The 16449-nt window shown below is 35.9% G+C and overlaps 1 protein-coding gene across 1 annotated transcript in view; it reads right to left on the minus strand.

Moving 5' to 3' along the window:
• Nucleotides 1-16449, minus strand: part of pdhx (pyruvate dehydrogenase complex component X) — a 76949-nt gene that overhangs the window by 26335 nt on the left and 34165 nt on the right. Inside the window, exons 4-5 of the mRNA XM_066701055.1 lie at nucleotides 13562-13767; nucleotides 7443-7541 (exon numbers count right to left, since the gene is read on the minus strand). Coding sequence (XP_066557152.1) covers nucleotides 7443-7541; nucleotides 13562-13767 — 305 coding nt within the window. The remainder of the gene's footprint in view (nucleotides 1-7442; nucleotides 7542-13561; nucleotides 13768-16449) is intronic.

The raw sequence follows: 16449 nt of genomic DNA on the forward strand, positions 1-16449 counted from the left end.
GCTGCCTTTCGCATTCACGGGAGCTGTAAGTGTTTTGTTTTGGTCTAGCCCTAAGTATAATAACGTTACATTTTAAATGTTATTATGGTCTGACCATTAATTTTGACCCTGGTTAATAAATATTTCATTTTAGATTGTAACACTGGGCATCTCATGCAACCTTTCTACATGGTTTGATTTTCCCAGTTTTTTCATACTGTACGTGTGTCTTTGAATGTGAATGACAATGGTAAAAGGCATTAACAGAATGAATAAATAAACAAACACATCATATGCAGCTGGTAACTGTTAAATACAATGGTGTCAAAATCTATTTAAAAATATGGCAAATACAGCACATGTCCCATTCTGCATTGGTGTTGAGCTAAATTCCAAAAAGTGAGCAAAAGTAATATGCCATACATTTTTTCCAATCCTTCATTTGAAGTGGAAATCCCATTAGACCACCCACTTACAATGCAGGCTGAATGACTATCGTGTTTTTTGTTTTGTTGAACACTTTAAACTGTAATTTATTTGTATAAAAACTTATTTTAAAATATAAAGATATTGCACACCTTGGTCTTTAATTGTCAAACAACTCTTCTGTTGTTAGACGATTACATTTCTGTTCAAGTTTAAACACAACTTAAAACCTTTCCCGTCATTTGAAAAACAGTTTAATCCTTTAAATAAAAATAAACCACCACTGCATATTTATCTTTGTGACTTTCAACATTGTTCCACTGCGGCATGGAAATATATAAACTGTTCTGTGAAAAAGCGTCTTTAGATACCTTTGTTGTTCAAGTAAATACCCAGTAAACAGTCAGTATATCTCAAAATTAATATTCAACTCATTGTTTTCATATTATCTGTGTGACACTAACAAATGGGATATGATTTACTTAATCTCCAGTTTGATAACCAGTAAAATAATCCCACACCTTTGAAGCAATATGTATTTCAGTACATTTTAAATAATGGAATATGGAATGCTTGCTACCTGAAGTACCTGGAAAGCTAGATGAACATTAGTTTGTAATGCAACCCTGGTTCTCAAAGAAACATAGCCATCAATTTGGGAAATGCATAATTCATGTGGGAGATACTAAAATTTAAATATAAATGCACCAAAGGAAGCGTTTAGTAGTTGCTGTTGAGTTCAAGATTTTTCTACTGAAGTGTAATACACAGTAACAAGCGATCTGTTATTGTGAAAAAATAGTGCTCCGAAATGAAAGGACAATGGTAAAATGTCAAATAATACACAGATAAAAATGCCAAAAATAGAAAATATGGAGATGCCTATTTGGATTTTGGTTTCAGTCAACAGAAAAATAAAAATGCCCCAATTTTTGGATTGTGCTGTAACTTTATCAAACATGAGACTGAAGACAACCAAATTAAAACAAAAGAGAAAGAGAGAAGGGGTTATCCAATGACAGGGCAGGAAAAACAAAACTGAAAAGGAGTACAGTGGGGATGAAATTTAGCACAGTACAGGTAGCCATTGACTAATGCAGTTTCAAGCAATGCGATTTCAACCAGGTAGCAATTTCATGATAATGTGGTTCATGACTGCCAGTAGCACGGATTGATACAACTCCAAAACTGCCATCTTCCTTAACTTCGTTTTGGCCTTTGTCAAACGGTATCTCCCAGAAGCATCTCCAGGACATAATTTGATCAATCTATATTGCTTTAATCATGAAGTTAAATATAGTTATCATGACTCCTAAGTGTGTTTACAGTGTTTCTAAAGACAGTGCAGCTAAAGCATCCACTCTGTATGCAATGGTCTGGAACTGCTACGGTTCATATTGGCGCATTCATTCAGGAATATGTAAGATTGAATTTCCTTTTATATCAATAGCAAATAACAATTGTGTATACCATCCTAAATTAGATTTCAGCTCACCAGTTATGCAGATGATTGACTCTGCCAGTGAGACAATTAAAGGTTTTCAGGGTTCACTGCAAAGGTTTGGTAACCTATTTATGATCAGAGTTATTAAGTCAACAAGTTTTTCAAATCCACGTGAAATCAACTGTAAAAGCGTACAAGCCCTTGCCAACAACAAAGAAGGTGGTCATCAAGCTCAAACCAGATTTGCCAGTGCAGCCTGTGAATGTCTCTTCAGTGTTGGCAAGGACATTTTCCATACAAAACTAAATTGCTCGTCAGATTTCCACTTTGCAATATGTTAATGTTGTGTAGTGTCAACAAGAGCTTATGGGTGTTGATTTCTTATCTCTGTGTAGTTGAAGCTGTGAGAAAATGAACTATATGGTTGTATTTTAAGTTTCTTTGACAACTCATGACATGAGAAGTTGTGGATTTTGTCATGCAATGTGTTCAGGGGGAAGGAACATTCCAGTCAGTCAGAGTCCCAGCAAATGTATGGGTGAAGCATTCAATTGCCTGTAATGAAAACATTGTTCAGTACCTGCTATTGTTTTCCTTTTTTTTTCTTTTTAATGCAGATGTATATATTTAAACATTAAAAGTAGCTGAAGCAAGCTACTTTTCAAAAGGTATATTTAGCCAACTACTGTTTTTTTCCCCCAAAGAAACTTATAGTGTAGTTAGCTAGCTTTTCCAGGTGTAGCTTGTAGTTTTAACTAGCTAATTTTTTTAAGTAGCTTCCCCAACACTGATCTTCTTTTTCTCCCCAGTGGGGAGCTACTCGCGAACATCAGGTCTGTACTGTTTATCAGTGTTTTCTTATTAATGGAGTGGCAATCAAAAGTTTACACATGCAAAAACAGTTCAATCAATCTATTAAATCACAGTATAATATTGTTTCAAATAATTACGTGAAAAGGTTCAACTATAACTGTACAGGGTGGCACACAAATATTGCGTCCTATAGGGATTTTGAATAAAAACACAATTTAAGAGATCGGACAACCCCAATAGATGTAAGTAGTAGTAGGTAAATTAGTTTATATTGGCCTACATTTGCCTCACTAAGGAAACAAATTCCTGAAGGATGGCATCTATCTGCTTCATTCAACTATTATTTTCAGTACCAAAAAATTAAAAAAAAATCTCTCTTGACAATATGAATATAACTTCACTTGTAGTAACACACAGGGTTGTAAGTGCCATATTTTTTTTAATATTAATCACTGGTCTTTACGTCATATAGGATATTATTAATCAGTATACACTACACCCCTACTAGGAACACAAATGTTATGTTGACGTTAATATCCAAACATTATATAAATCATTCAAGATAACACACGATAACATCACATGGTTATAATTTATCTGCAGACATATTTCAGCTATTTCATTTTTTTAAGATTCTAGATTCTGGGTTTAACAAAAATGTCTTCCACATTTGTTACCTATAATTAAGCAAGTGTGGGAAGCCCCTAGCTGACACTAGCATTCTTAAATGTAATTAAGGATCCTTTAAGTAGTCTCTTCACTGCTTGACAAGATATTTGAGGAATTAGGTTTCATGCTAATAAAATGTCATGAATGTTCACTATGCATTAAATTGCCTTGTCCAGTCACTGGTATTATTTAGAAATTCACATATAAGATCTTAAAGAAAAACATATTTACACACATGGAGAAATATATTCTATAGGCCACCCCACTTCAGTGGAGATAGAAGCCTAGAAATTGACCAATGGAATGGAAAATGGACCAACTTTGGTGCATACAGTACACTATATACATTTCAGCTGCATTCTCTAAAATGACAGCCTCCTGCAGAACTCAAACATATACCACATTATTACAAGAAGTTTAACTTATGTTACGTTGGTCTCACAATACTTTAGTGAAAAGTCATGTATCCCTTTCACAAGCTTTAACTCATTTAGCTTCTTGTCCACAGTAAGCTTCCCTAAGCAAAAAGTTACCTTTGTTGGCTTACTGCATCTTAATTATAGCTTTATAGTGTCCACAAAATGGTTACTATAGATTGAAAGCACATTAGCTTAAAGACTTAGGTGTGGCTTTGAAAATCACGTACTACTGGCGAGCTAACTAAATAGGAGAGCATTACAGGAATACAGACAACAGAAAAGCAGTTTTAGTCATCAGAATATTTTTATACATTTAATTTAAATAATGATGTGCTTTACAAACTCAGGTTTGAAGACTCTTGAATGCTCTTAGATGTTGCCAAAGTTCCTCAAAAAAACATACAAATGCATTTTTTTGTTTCTGTTTTTTTAAACCATACCCATGACACTATTAACTGAAAGGCAGCACAGGGGTTAGGGCTCTGGACTCTGGTGGGGCAGTGCTGTTGTACCCTTGGGTAAGGTACTTCACTTAGATTGCTCCAGTAAAATGCCCAGCTGTATAAATGGGTACAAATGTAAGTCGCCCTGGATAAGAGCATCTGCTAAATGACAAATAATGTAATGTAATGAAAACTCTAAATTTGAGAAACTGTATGGACAGAAAGGTTGTGGATTGGGGCACATCATGGATTACTTCACTGAATGAAAGGCATGTAGAATGCAAATCAAATGAGTGAGTACTACACTACATTTTAGAAATTTGTTTTTGACATGGTGCATATATGTGACAAGGAATATATAGATACACAATGTTTGAAAGTGGATGGGTCCAGTTTATGAATGTGAGTGTTTCATTCAAAGGGACTTAGATAATATTCAGTTGTGGGCCGACGCCTGGCAGTTGAAATTCAATGTGGAAAAGTGCTACATGCAGGTAACAAAATTGTCCACTATAATTACACTATGGGTGGAACAGAACTAGATGAAGTAACGCATGAGAAAGATCTAGGAGTCTATGTGGACTCCTCACTTTCTCCATTCAAACAATGTGGGGAAGCAATAAAAAAGGCAAACAGAATGTTAGGGTATATTGTCAAAAGTGTAGAATTTAAAACAAGGGAAGTAATGTTAAGACTGTACAATGCACTAGTTAGACCTCATCTGGATACTGTGTACAGTTCTGGGCTCCACACTTCAAGAAAGATATCGCTGCTCTAGAGCCAGTTCAGAGGAGAGCAACCAGACTTATTCCAGGTCTGAAGGGAATGTCCTACTCGGAGAGATTGAGGGAACTGAACCTTTTCACCCTGGAACAGAGGAGACTATGTGGGGACTTGATTCAAGTCTTCAAAATCATGAAAGGCATTGACCACATCAAACCAGAGGAGCTTTTCCAAATCAGCAGGGATACAAGCACCCAGGGACACAAATGGAAATTGGGCTTCAAGGCATTCAAAACAGAAAACAGTGGACACTTCTTCACACAGAGTTGTCACAATTTGGAACAAACTACCCAGCAATGTGGTAGAAGCTGAAAATTTGGGAACATTTGAAAATAGACTGGATAGGATCCTTGGATCACTCAGTTATTAATGGACACCAAACGAGCATGATGGGTCGAATGGCCGCCTCTCGTTTGTAAACTTATGTTAGCATGTATACTAAGATGTGTACTTGTTGTATTTTGTACCAATTGTATTTAACTGCCTTTGTAATGCTTTGAAAATGTTCTATGTGAAAACTCTAGGATGCCCTTGGATAATCCACCAATAAATAAATAAATAATAAAATGTCCCTGTATAACAGTAATTGTATCAGTTTATTAACTAGTACTAGAACATGTTGGTTGGTGAAAATAAAAGGGGGATCTGAGTCCCCAAAATGCATTGAGATGCACAGGTCTAGCCAGGCTCTTTGCCTGTTATATGCACAATGAATTTTGAAAAGTTAGATCCATGGATATAAACAGAGACTAGACTGCCTTTCATAAATGTTTTGGAGGATATATATATATATACACATATATACATACACACACACACACACATACACACACGCATACACGCATAGCGTTACAAAAGTATCCAGGCCCCTGACCAAATGGTACATTGTAATTCCGTTCTGTTTGATATTTTATTTTAAAACACTGAAACTCAAAATAAATTATTGTATGGTGACATTGGTTTTATGTTGGGAAATATTTGTAAGTAAAAAAAAAAAAATCTGAGTAAAGCATTTGAAAATAATAATAAATAATAAAAAAAACAATAGAACACAGAAAAATGTCTAATTGCAAGTCAAATATGCAAAACCTTCACAAAATGATATGTGGCCAGCCAGCTTTTTATAGACCAGAGTTCTTGAGCACTACAGGTTTATTTCATATTAAAGGGTTAAATTACACTAAATAAAACCCAAAAGATTAAATGATCCCAAGTTGAAGTTCAGAAAATATTTGGTAGGCTCTAAAACATTTGCATATTGGCACACTGCTACTTGTCATGACTTCTGCATTTTGCTTTCCACAATGTAATTATGTCATGTACCATTTTGGAGACTTTATAGAAAGTCGTACTTCCTAGTGTGACAAACATACTTCAACAGTGCTGTGCTGCAGAAAATAAAAGATGAAGTAAACCTTTTCTCATTTCCAGTTAAGGCATAATACTCCAATGGAAAATATTTGTTCAAACTATGAACTGCAAAACTGCAGTAATCACATTGAGAACATCTTTATGATAAATTAAATACATTTATTTTAAAAGACTAGTGTATGGCAGACACTTGGTGACGCTTTTGAAACACACACAGCCTTGTGACACTGCTCAGACATCTAAGTAAAACATTTGCAGCATAGTATCAAACATTATGAATAATAAATATGAATTGTAAACTGTGCCACAGTAGAAAAAAATGCTTTCATATTATAAATATTATTGTATGTATTTTCCAATGCATATGCATATATGTAATAACTTGGAAAATAAACAGTGTGTAACATTATATATATTAGAAATGCAACAATACCATGTAGTATCACTATGCCTTATTGCCACCATATAGAGAACAGGAGGAGTATGGATTCTCAAATGTTAGCAGCTATTTAATTATGCCACTTTAATGTAACCCCTCCCCCCTTAACACTTGGGAAATACACACCAACAGTCAATGTTACTGAGGCAGAGCTGGAGTTTCAGTTGTCATAGAAACAGGGACTCCTAATGAGATAGCACATGAGTCCCAGTGGGTTGCTGACACTAGCTCTAACAGACACAAGTGAGACATTAGTCTTCCCCAGCCTGCTGCAAGTGCAACAATGTGACAATGGGCAACTATTAGAGGTGATGTACTTGGTATAACAGCTGTCTTTCATGTGAGACTATTGTAGATGACACTGACAACAACACTGAAGGATCAGAGGACCTTCTCTGAAAGTGCTACCACCCTTGAAGAAAAGAAAACCCTACTGCCAGTGTTCACTGTATATGACATCCTGTCCCTGAAGGAGCATAGATAAAGGCCAGGCCCTCTAAAAAGGTATCTAAATGCAAGTCCAAGAATATAGTACCAAGTACAAAAAGAATGAGGAGGCTTGACTCAAACTCCTCATAAACCAAATACAATGCGTTTTTTCTCAGATGCTTCACAAATTTGTGCTCCTCCCTACTGATAGTTGTACCACAACTCACTCTTTGGTGATGATACTTCGAGGTCCTGAAGCTGTGGCCTGCCTTGGATCAAGCCCATGTGTGCTCAGAATGTGTCGGGCAGCAGGGCTGAGTCTGGGCCTGGAAGACAGATATAATGGTTATCAGTGTCAACAAGTCAAATAAGAATGAAGACATTCTAATATTACTAATATTAATTAACTGAATGTTCTTAATTAGTAAGAGGTTACAGAAAATGTTAAACCTGAAGTTGTATCACATGAAAGATACATCCATAAAGACTATTTACTGAAGTTTACTTTAGATATAACTGCCCATTGAAGCCTTAATCACCTCCAGCTGCAAAGATAGTAAATATATTTTCATATTTACACCCTGACAACAGCAGAATCACATGTTCATTTTCTATATATGATTGTAAGTAACTGAATCAAACACCACTTGGCTTGCATTTGTTCTCAAATGCATCAATGGCTTTTGTATCCACATCATCAATCAAACTATGCTTTTCAAGCAAAGGGGTATTTATTTTATTCCTCCGAGTGTTTGTCTTTTTGTGATTTATTAGATTTATATCTATTTGAGGTCAAACATTTGCTTTGCAAATGGATTTATTCTCCATCTCAGCAACATTCCTCTGAAAAGAAGTTACTTATGTGTACTCTGAAGGAAACAATTATGTTTAACATGTTAAGAGTATATAGACCTATATTTTAAATATTTGTCCCAGACATGGACAAGCAGCTTTCATAATACAGTAATAAAATGGCAAACTCCTGTTTAATTCTAAGCGTTTTGTTCAGTGTCAATAAATGTGCAGCAAAGATAATGTAAATAAATGATTTGTCGCAAGTAACGTACCGATTTGAGAGTTCCCCTTCTGGTGCAGGCCCGCTAACATGACATGCTATCATTCCCTCAATACAAGATATGTTGAGTGCTAGCTTGTGTATGTATGTACTTATCTGTGTAGCACATGTGGTTCAGGTTGTTTATATCACCTACTAACAATTCACGTTCTTTACTCAACAATTAATCCTGGCTTGTTTTCTGCGTCACCCCCCACCCACCCCCAGCCAAGTACCTAGGTAATTTTACTAGTCAGATTCCATCATTGATATGTGAAATAGGCAAAACAGAATGAAGTGAAATCTATGAAAAAGTCTTTACAGAGGATTTCCCCAACACTCAAACTGCACAGCCATGATGTGACACAAACAGCACCAGTGCCACTTAACTCCCAGTGTTTACTGTGTTGCGGCGTAAAAAAGTATTAACAGCACACCATGAATGGAAAATATCGAGTTGAATCATACTTTGCATGTTATATTAAAAAGTATTCCCTGAAACTGATTCTATTCCAAGTTCTGTCAAATGCTTGCCATTTTCTCTTTTTCAATACTGTCAGTTGGGGAAGAGCACTCCACATTGGCCTTGACTGCCAATTTTCTATGGCACTGTGACTCTGAAGAGTTCATAGGGAAGATTACAAACAAGAGGAGGCCATTCGACTCATCGTGCTCATTTGGTGTCCATTAATAACCAAGTGATCCACGGATCCTATCCAGTCTATTTTTAAATGTTCCCAAATTGTCAGCTTCTACCACATTGCTGAGGAGTTTGTTCCAGATTGTGACAACTCTCTGTGTGATGAAGTGTCTCCTGTTTTCTGTCTTGAATGCCTTGAAGCCCAATTTCCATTTGTGTCCCCGGGTCCGTGTGTCCCTGCTGATCTGGAAAAGCTCCTGTGGTTTGATGTGGTCAATGCCTTTCATGATTTTGAAGACTTGAATCAAGTCTCTCCGAGTAGGACATTCCCTTGATATCTTTCTTGAAGTGTGGAGCCCAGAACTATATTTGAATTTCATCTGCCAGGTGTTGGCTCATAACTGAATATTATGTAACCCCCTTTGAATAACCTGTGCTGCCGAGATTCTATATGCTGCGTATGATCTGCAAATGTCACAAGTATGCTAACTATCCCAGAGTCCAGATTATTATATCCTTTATCGTTTATCCTCGCTAGATAGCACTTCACAGATTTATTATGCTTCTTGTGTTTTCAATTTGTTTTCCTCCTTGCTCCCTTTTCTGTAGCCCTTGACTGCGACCCTACATCCTGACAGCACTTAGCTTTCACTGTCCAGGATGTAGGACCTCACTTACTGTACTTGCCTGTTTAAATTGTAAATTGGAATTTGTAAAATGTATTATGTTGAATTGCTATGTTTTAGTTTAATTGAATTTGTAATGATTGATGCCTTTTACTTAACAGTATTTTTGCACTTTGTTTTACACTTATGTTGTAAGTCGCCCTGGATAAGGGCGTCTGTCAAGAAATAAAAATAATAATAATAATTATTAATACAGATTAGAAAAAATAAAGCCCCTAATACTGATCCCTGTGGAACTACACTAATAACCTCAAATCAAGTTAGAAGCAACTCGTCTTATCGACACCCTCGGTTTCCTATACATCAACCAGTTCACAATCCATCTACTTACATTACCCTGAATACCTACAGCTTCCAATTTGAGGATCAGCCTTTGGTGTGGAACCTTATCAAAAACTTTCTGAAAATCTAAGTATATCATATCATATGCTTTCACATGATCTACAGCTGCAGTTGCATGTTCAAAAAATTCTAATAAATTAGTAAGACATGATCTGCCTCGTCTAAACCCATGTTGACTATCTCCAAGAATATGGTTTTCATTAAGATACTCCTCAATTCTCTGTCCTATCATTTTTCCCAAAAAAATTAAGTAATGCAGGTCAGACTGTAATTTTCTGGCTCAGTTTTGATACCTTTCTTGTGAATTGGTTTGACTTTTGCCGTCTTCCAGTCAGTTGGCACATTCCCTGTTCTAAGTGTCATTTGGAATATTTGAGTTAGCGGCCTATAAATAATTTCCCTCATTTCTTTATGTACTGTTGGAAATATACCATCTGGCCCAGGTGATTTGTTTGTTTTTAATTCTGCTAGTACCTTCAGTGCCTCCTCCTCAATTATCCTGATCTCTCTTAGGGTTTGACTGGACTGATTGTCTGACCTGTGACATGTTATCCATTTTTTCTTTTTTAAAAACCTCTGTGAAATACTCATTTAGAACATTTGCCATATCTTGTACGTTTTCCAAGATCTGTTTCACTTCCTCTTTTACTGACCTCTTGCTGTTGTAGTATTGAAAAACAACTCTATGCATTAGTTTTAGCTCTAATAGCTATTTTTCTTTCTATTTCGCATTCCCTTTCTTAAGGTCTCTTTGCAATTCAACATATTCTTTGTATTTTGTTTCATCTCTATCCCTTTTGTATGCGCTATACAACATTTTCTCTCTCTTGATATCTTTTTGCAAACTTCTATTAAACCATTTTGGCCAATGTTTTTTGGTCCTCAATTTGCTAAGTGCCACCTCATACTTTCAAGGTTTGCTTTTCTAAAATTGTAGACCATTGTTTTAGACTTGGTCCTTGTTTTTTGGAACACAGTTTGCCATTGGGTCTCTAACTAGTGTCCCTCTGACTCTATCTTGGTCATTTGAAAATATCAAGTCAATGCATGTGCTCTTTCTGGTTGGTTCCTTGACAAATTGAGTTAGAAATCAGTCATTTACCATCTCAACCATTTCTATTTCTGCTTGTGTATTCCCAACTGGGCTTTCCCAGTCTATGTTTGGGAAATTGAAATCCCCCATTATAACAGCCACATCCTTGCTACATGCAGTCCTGATTACACTGTACAATGCAACATCTTGCTGTATATCTGAATTGGGTGGTCTGTAGCACACTCCTACCATTAATCCTCCAGATCTTTTATTCAAAAGTTTAACCAACAAAGATTCTGTTTTGTTACTAGGATCTAATTTGAGTTCTTCTGCCTCAATGTCATTTTTGACATATAATGCTACCCCCCCGTACAACATCATAGCCACACACCAGCACTGTGGCATCTAGGTCTAACATCTTGTTCCTTATACTCCTGGCATTGAGGTACAAACATTTCAGGACTTTCCTACTAGGAGTTTCCCTTTCCTTAGTAGAACATCTCCAGTAGCCCGTCTACTATTTCAGAGAGATCTGCAACCTGAGCACCAGGCAGGCAAGATACCATTATTATTACTCGATTTCTTAGCAGACACCCTTATCCAGGGTGACTTACACTTGTTACAATACACAATACATCAGCCATAACATTATGAGCACCTGCCAAATATTGTGTAGGTCCCCCTTTTGCCACCAAAACAGTCCTGACCCGTCAAGGCATGGACTCCACTAGACCTCTGAAGGTGTGCTGTGGTATCTGGCACCAAGACGTTAGCAGCAGATCCATTAAGTCCTGTAAATTGCGAGGTGGGGCCTCCATGGATTGGACTTGTTTGTCCAGCACATCCCACAGATGCTTGATTGGATTGAGATCTAGGGAATTTGGAGGCCAAGTCAACACCTTGAACTCGTGATTCATCAGACCAGGACACCTTCTTCCATTGCTCCGTGGTCCAGTTCTGATGCTCACGTGTAGGTGTAGGTGCTTTCGGCAGAGGATAGGGGTCAGCATGAGCACCCTGACTGGTCTGCGACTACGCAGCCCCATACGCAACAAACTGCGATGCACTGTGTGTTCTGACACCTTTCTATCAGAACCAGCATTCACTTTTTCAGCAATCTGAGCTACAGTAGCTCGTCTAAAAATAAATGCCACTGATATTGTTTTGAATGCACTAAGATGTGTGTAAAGGGCAACACTGATAGACAACAAATATAAAATCACTGTACATTGTGATCTTTAAACATTTAGAGTCAAAATCCTGCCTTTATTTATGTCAAATCCACTCCAAAATTGTAATCTTTATGTTATTAATGTACTACCAATGTTCTTTAACCTGTTATTACAGAACACAGTGCTAATGGATTAGTGCCATTTATTTGTCAAGATCTTCCTGAAATAAATTATTATTGCTTTCTCCAGTCTCATTCGTCTTCATTTTACTATTAGTATTAGAAACACATGTAAGTTGTTTAAAATAGTTCATTGTCACTATAAGGGTAATTTAAAAAAAATTCCAAATTACACTCCGGCTAAATCGGTAAAGAGGAAACTTCAGACAGTGAATCATGTCCTTCTCATGGATAATTATTGTCACCCCCTATCGCCCCCATGCCACCCTCTGCCACCCCAAGAAATAACAATCAGCAGTGTCCAGAGTGGAGGGTCATAGGTTCAATCCCAGGTAGGGGACGCCACTGCTGTACCCCTGAGCAAGGTACGTTATCTAGGTTGCTGGAGTAAAAACCAAGCTGTATAAATGGGTAATTGTATGTACAAAAATAATGTGATAGATTGTAATGATTGTACTTGTAATGAAGTCACGCTGGATAAGAGTGTCTAAAAATAAATGTATTAATCAAAATAATAATTGAACTGTAAAACTGATCTGTAAAATGAAAGTGTTAAGAATTTTGTTCTAAACATGATTTACTTTATCTAGACTATGAAGTTTATTCAATACATTTAAATTCCATTCTTGGGACATTTTTATAAACAGATATAAAAACATAGCAATTGAATGGGCTTCAGTTCTTAAATCACACATTTGCTTTCTGCTGCCTATGGTCTAGGGATTTCTTAAAGGAACTCAGCTAATTACTGATTCATTAATCTCAACATACAACTTTTAAAATGGTTTCTAAATAAATTGAAAACCTTAAATAATTGTAGCTTATTTAAAAAAATAAAAACTTTAACCCTTACCACTTTCGAGTTCACACCAAAAATGTTGTAAAATCTTCAGATCTGAATCTATACTTCATACATTATTTGAATACAGGCATTTATTAGTTTTAATACAATTACAAAACTTCAAAAATGAAATATTATTGAAGTAATTTTTTTCTGAGAAAAAATGAAATAAAATCAATAAAGAGCAAAGCAAAGCTTTTCATGTACCAAAGTTGCTAAAAATATATTAACAACTGCTAAATGTATGCATGGCATACATCTATTAACAGACAGTATTTGATGAGATTAGTATTTCCCCAAGAGTGCATCTCACTGTTCATGAAGTGCAGCAAACTATACTGTATGAGTTTTTGTTGTTGTTGTTGTTGTGGACTGTGAAAATAACCAGTCAAGACTCACGGATCACTAGATACAGGGGTGTCCAGTCTGTGCAAGTTCGGCAGCACTGTGCCAGCAGGTGATGATGGCGCTGGTGTTGGGATGGGCCCAGGGGCTACTGGTGGGCCCTCTGCTGCTGGGATCTTCACTTGCTTCCAGTCCTCTCCCTCCTCAACCATGAGGGCAATGAGAGCACCCAAACGCACACCTTGACTGCCCTCCTCCATCTGCAGAAAGAGCAAGGTACTTCATTATTTTAAATAAAGAGTGCAGAGTAACAGTTTGATAGGAAAGTAGTCACCAAAAAGTAACACTTTCCTGGGGATCCTCCGAATTATCTCCAAGGATACTATAAGCCAGGGGTAAATACAGCCTTCTGTTTTTCAGATTTTAAAAACCTCCCAGAGGTAGTGCTGAGCCAGCATGACTTATAAACAGAAAATGGTTTCTAAAAATAAATAGGTTTGCCATTTGGATTCGTTATATTTATATTTTAATTTTAATTAACAGGTTTGACTATAATAATACAAGTTTTAAAAAGAAACATCAGATAAAAATATATGATTTCCTCATTGGGTTTTTGTGACTTAGCTTTGTAACCTGTATTTCAGTCCTCCAGTAGATATGAATTCCTCTTAAAGCCACTTACTGAGCAATCATGAACAATCATCCCATAGTCTTATTATTATCAATTCACAATTTTATTACTACTAATTATGTGCAATCACCTGCAAAGAGCAATGTACACATCGAATCACGCATCTGTTTTATTCAATAGTATTACAATGTGTTAATTCATTAAAATGTTAACCAGGAATATGCATTTAATTAATCAACAGAAGAGTTTATGATTTATTATTTTGTAAGAGATGAAAAATACTGAAATTAGGAAATCAATGCAGTAAATAATTCAGTTGTACAATACATACATGCATGTAAATCAAAATATATAGAGCTTTATAACCAGACACATATAAGGACCAAGGGCGGTAACTGAGCAAAGTATAGTAGCTACTGCTATTGATTTCTTAAAATATTGCAAAGCTCATGCAATGCTTCTTGCAAAGATGTTGTTAAATATGTTTAAAATCAGTATTTTGCAGGTGTCTTTATTAACACTTTCTTTTAGAACATAGTTTTTTTAGATTGTTCTTGTGCAACTGCACAACAAAGATAGGTGTGTGTGTGGTATATTGCCCTAAGACTGGCCTTTCAAAGTACATATACCACATTGAGTGCATTAGTTTCCATTTGAATGTAGGCATCATTGGTAAACCCTGTTCTCTTTCATGGATTGATGTGTGAATACTTGCCCATATGAAGAAAAATTTTGTGAAATCTGTCCCATTGTTTAGTCTTTCATTTTAAATTGGGAAATACATTTTCAGCTTTAATCCAAAACTCATATAAAGAATCAATTTTCATTTGCATGTGGTAGGTTTCAATTATTAATAGCACAGCACAAACTACCACAGCTAAAATGAAGCAATTTATAGTAGATTTTTCTAGATCTTACACAGCACCAACAGAACGTTTTTGCATCTGGACTACAATGTCGACAATCACTTGTTTCTGTAAGGACATCCTAGATGGAGGAACACAGTTTTGAATCATGCTTTCACTCACTCAAGGCAGCTATCGATATTACGGTGTTGGAGAGGGTCCTTTGAAATAAACAAAATGCACAATTTATATTTATGGTATTGTAAAACATATTAATATCTGATTTTTAGCTTACTTTTCTTAAATTTATTTTTCTTTTAGTGTCGCAGCTTCCTGTGCTTACACACTACTTCATGATTGTTTGAAATGTAAAATGCCATAAGGCAAATTAAAACTTAAGTAAAGCTAAACAATGAACTCAAATACCATGCTGAATGGGTATGGGAAGACCTGTCAGCCAAGTATTGAAAATTATTTCTCCCTGATCAAAAACAAAGAGTCTGACTCAGCATATTGACATCTGACAAAGTGCATTTAACTCAAAAGAAAAGTAAGAAGCAAAGCAAACAATCTCATCACACTGGAATTTATACATGGCATCTCACACATTATTTTGCCTATAGGAGACTGAATTTCAATATTTTTTTCAGGTAATTTAATAGGTAAGCATAAAACAGTAGTTTCTGAAACTGGACCTTTTGGGTGAAGTTTCTTAACTAATTAAGAAATATATAATCTTCCATAGAACATAGGCTTTATGTGTGGTTACACTCATTATTGCCGATCTTCTCTGAAAACAGATAAAACACCCTGTTTTTGTTTACTAGTTAACATCTATTTAACCTGCACTGAGGTTCATTATACTGGAAGAAAAAAAAAAAACAAAAAAAAAACTTTACAAGTCATCTTTCTGTAAGTATTATATGACAAAATAAATATTACTCCTGTGTAGTGCCTAAAGTTGAAAAGGTTGAAAACTTACTAAGGGTAAAAAAAAAAATCCTCTAAGAAAGTGAGTTATGTATTTATGCATTTATCATCACCATAAAACCAACTACCAACCTTCACTTGAATTACATTCAATAACAAAGAACAGCTTTTGTTGATGCACAACTTTCACAAGACAGTTGACCTATATTGAACTCTACTGAAATTCTGTAGGGTGAGCTTATGCAAACAGCATTTATCTGTTAAATATCTCAGGGATACTACTATGAGTGAATAAACCACAATAGACCACAAGAGATCAAATGTGTGTGACAGAACAGAGTATGTACAGCTGTAGGTATTTTCATGAGAAACGTGTGTAGTACAAGATATTAACAATTACTAGCATTGCAATTTCTTTCATATATATTGGTTCATATCAGTGATAAGACCCTGGTGGTTCATTTCTTGAAAAAGACCCAAATCAGGGATGCACAGATCGATCGGCCAGCGATCAGTATCGGGCCGATATAGCAAAA

The sequence above is a fragment of the Amia ocellicauda genome, chromosome 4, assembly GCF_036373705.1.
Source record: "Amia ocellicauda isolate fAmiCal2 chromosome 4, fAmiCal2.hap1, whole genome shotgun sequence".
Classification (NCBI taxonomy): Eukaryota; Metazoa; Chordata; class Actinopteri; order Amiiformes; family Amiidae; genus Amia; species Amia ocellicauda.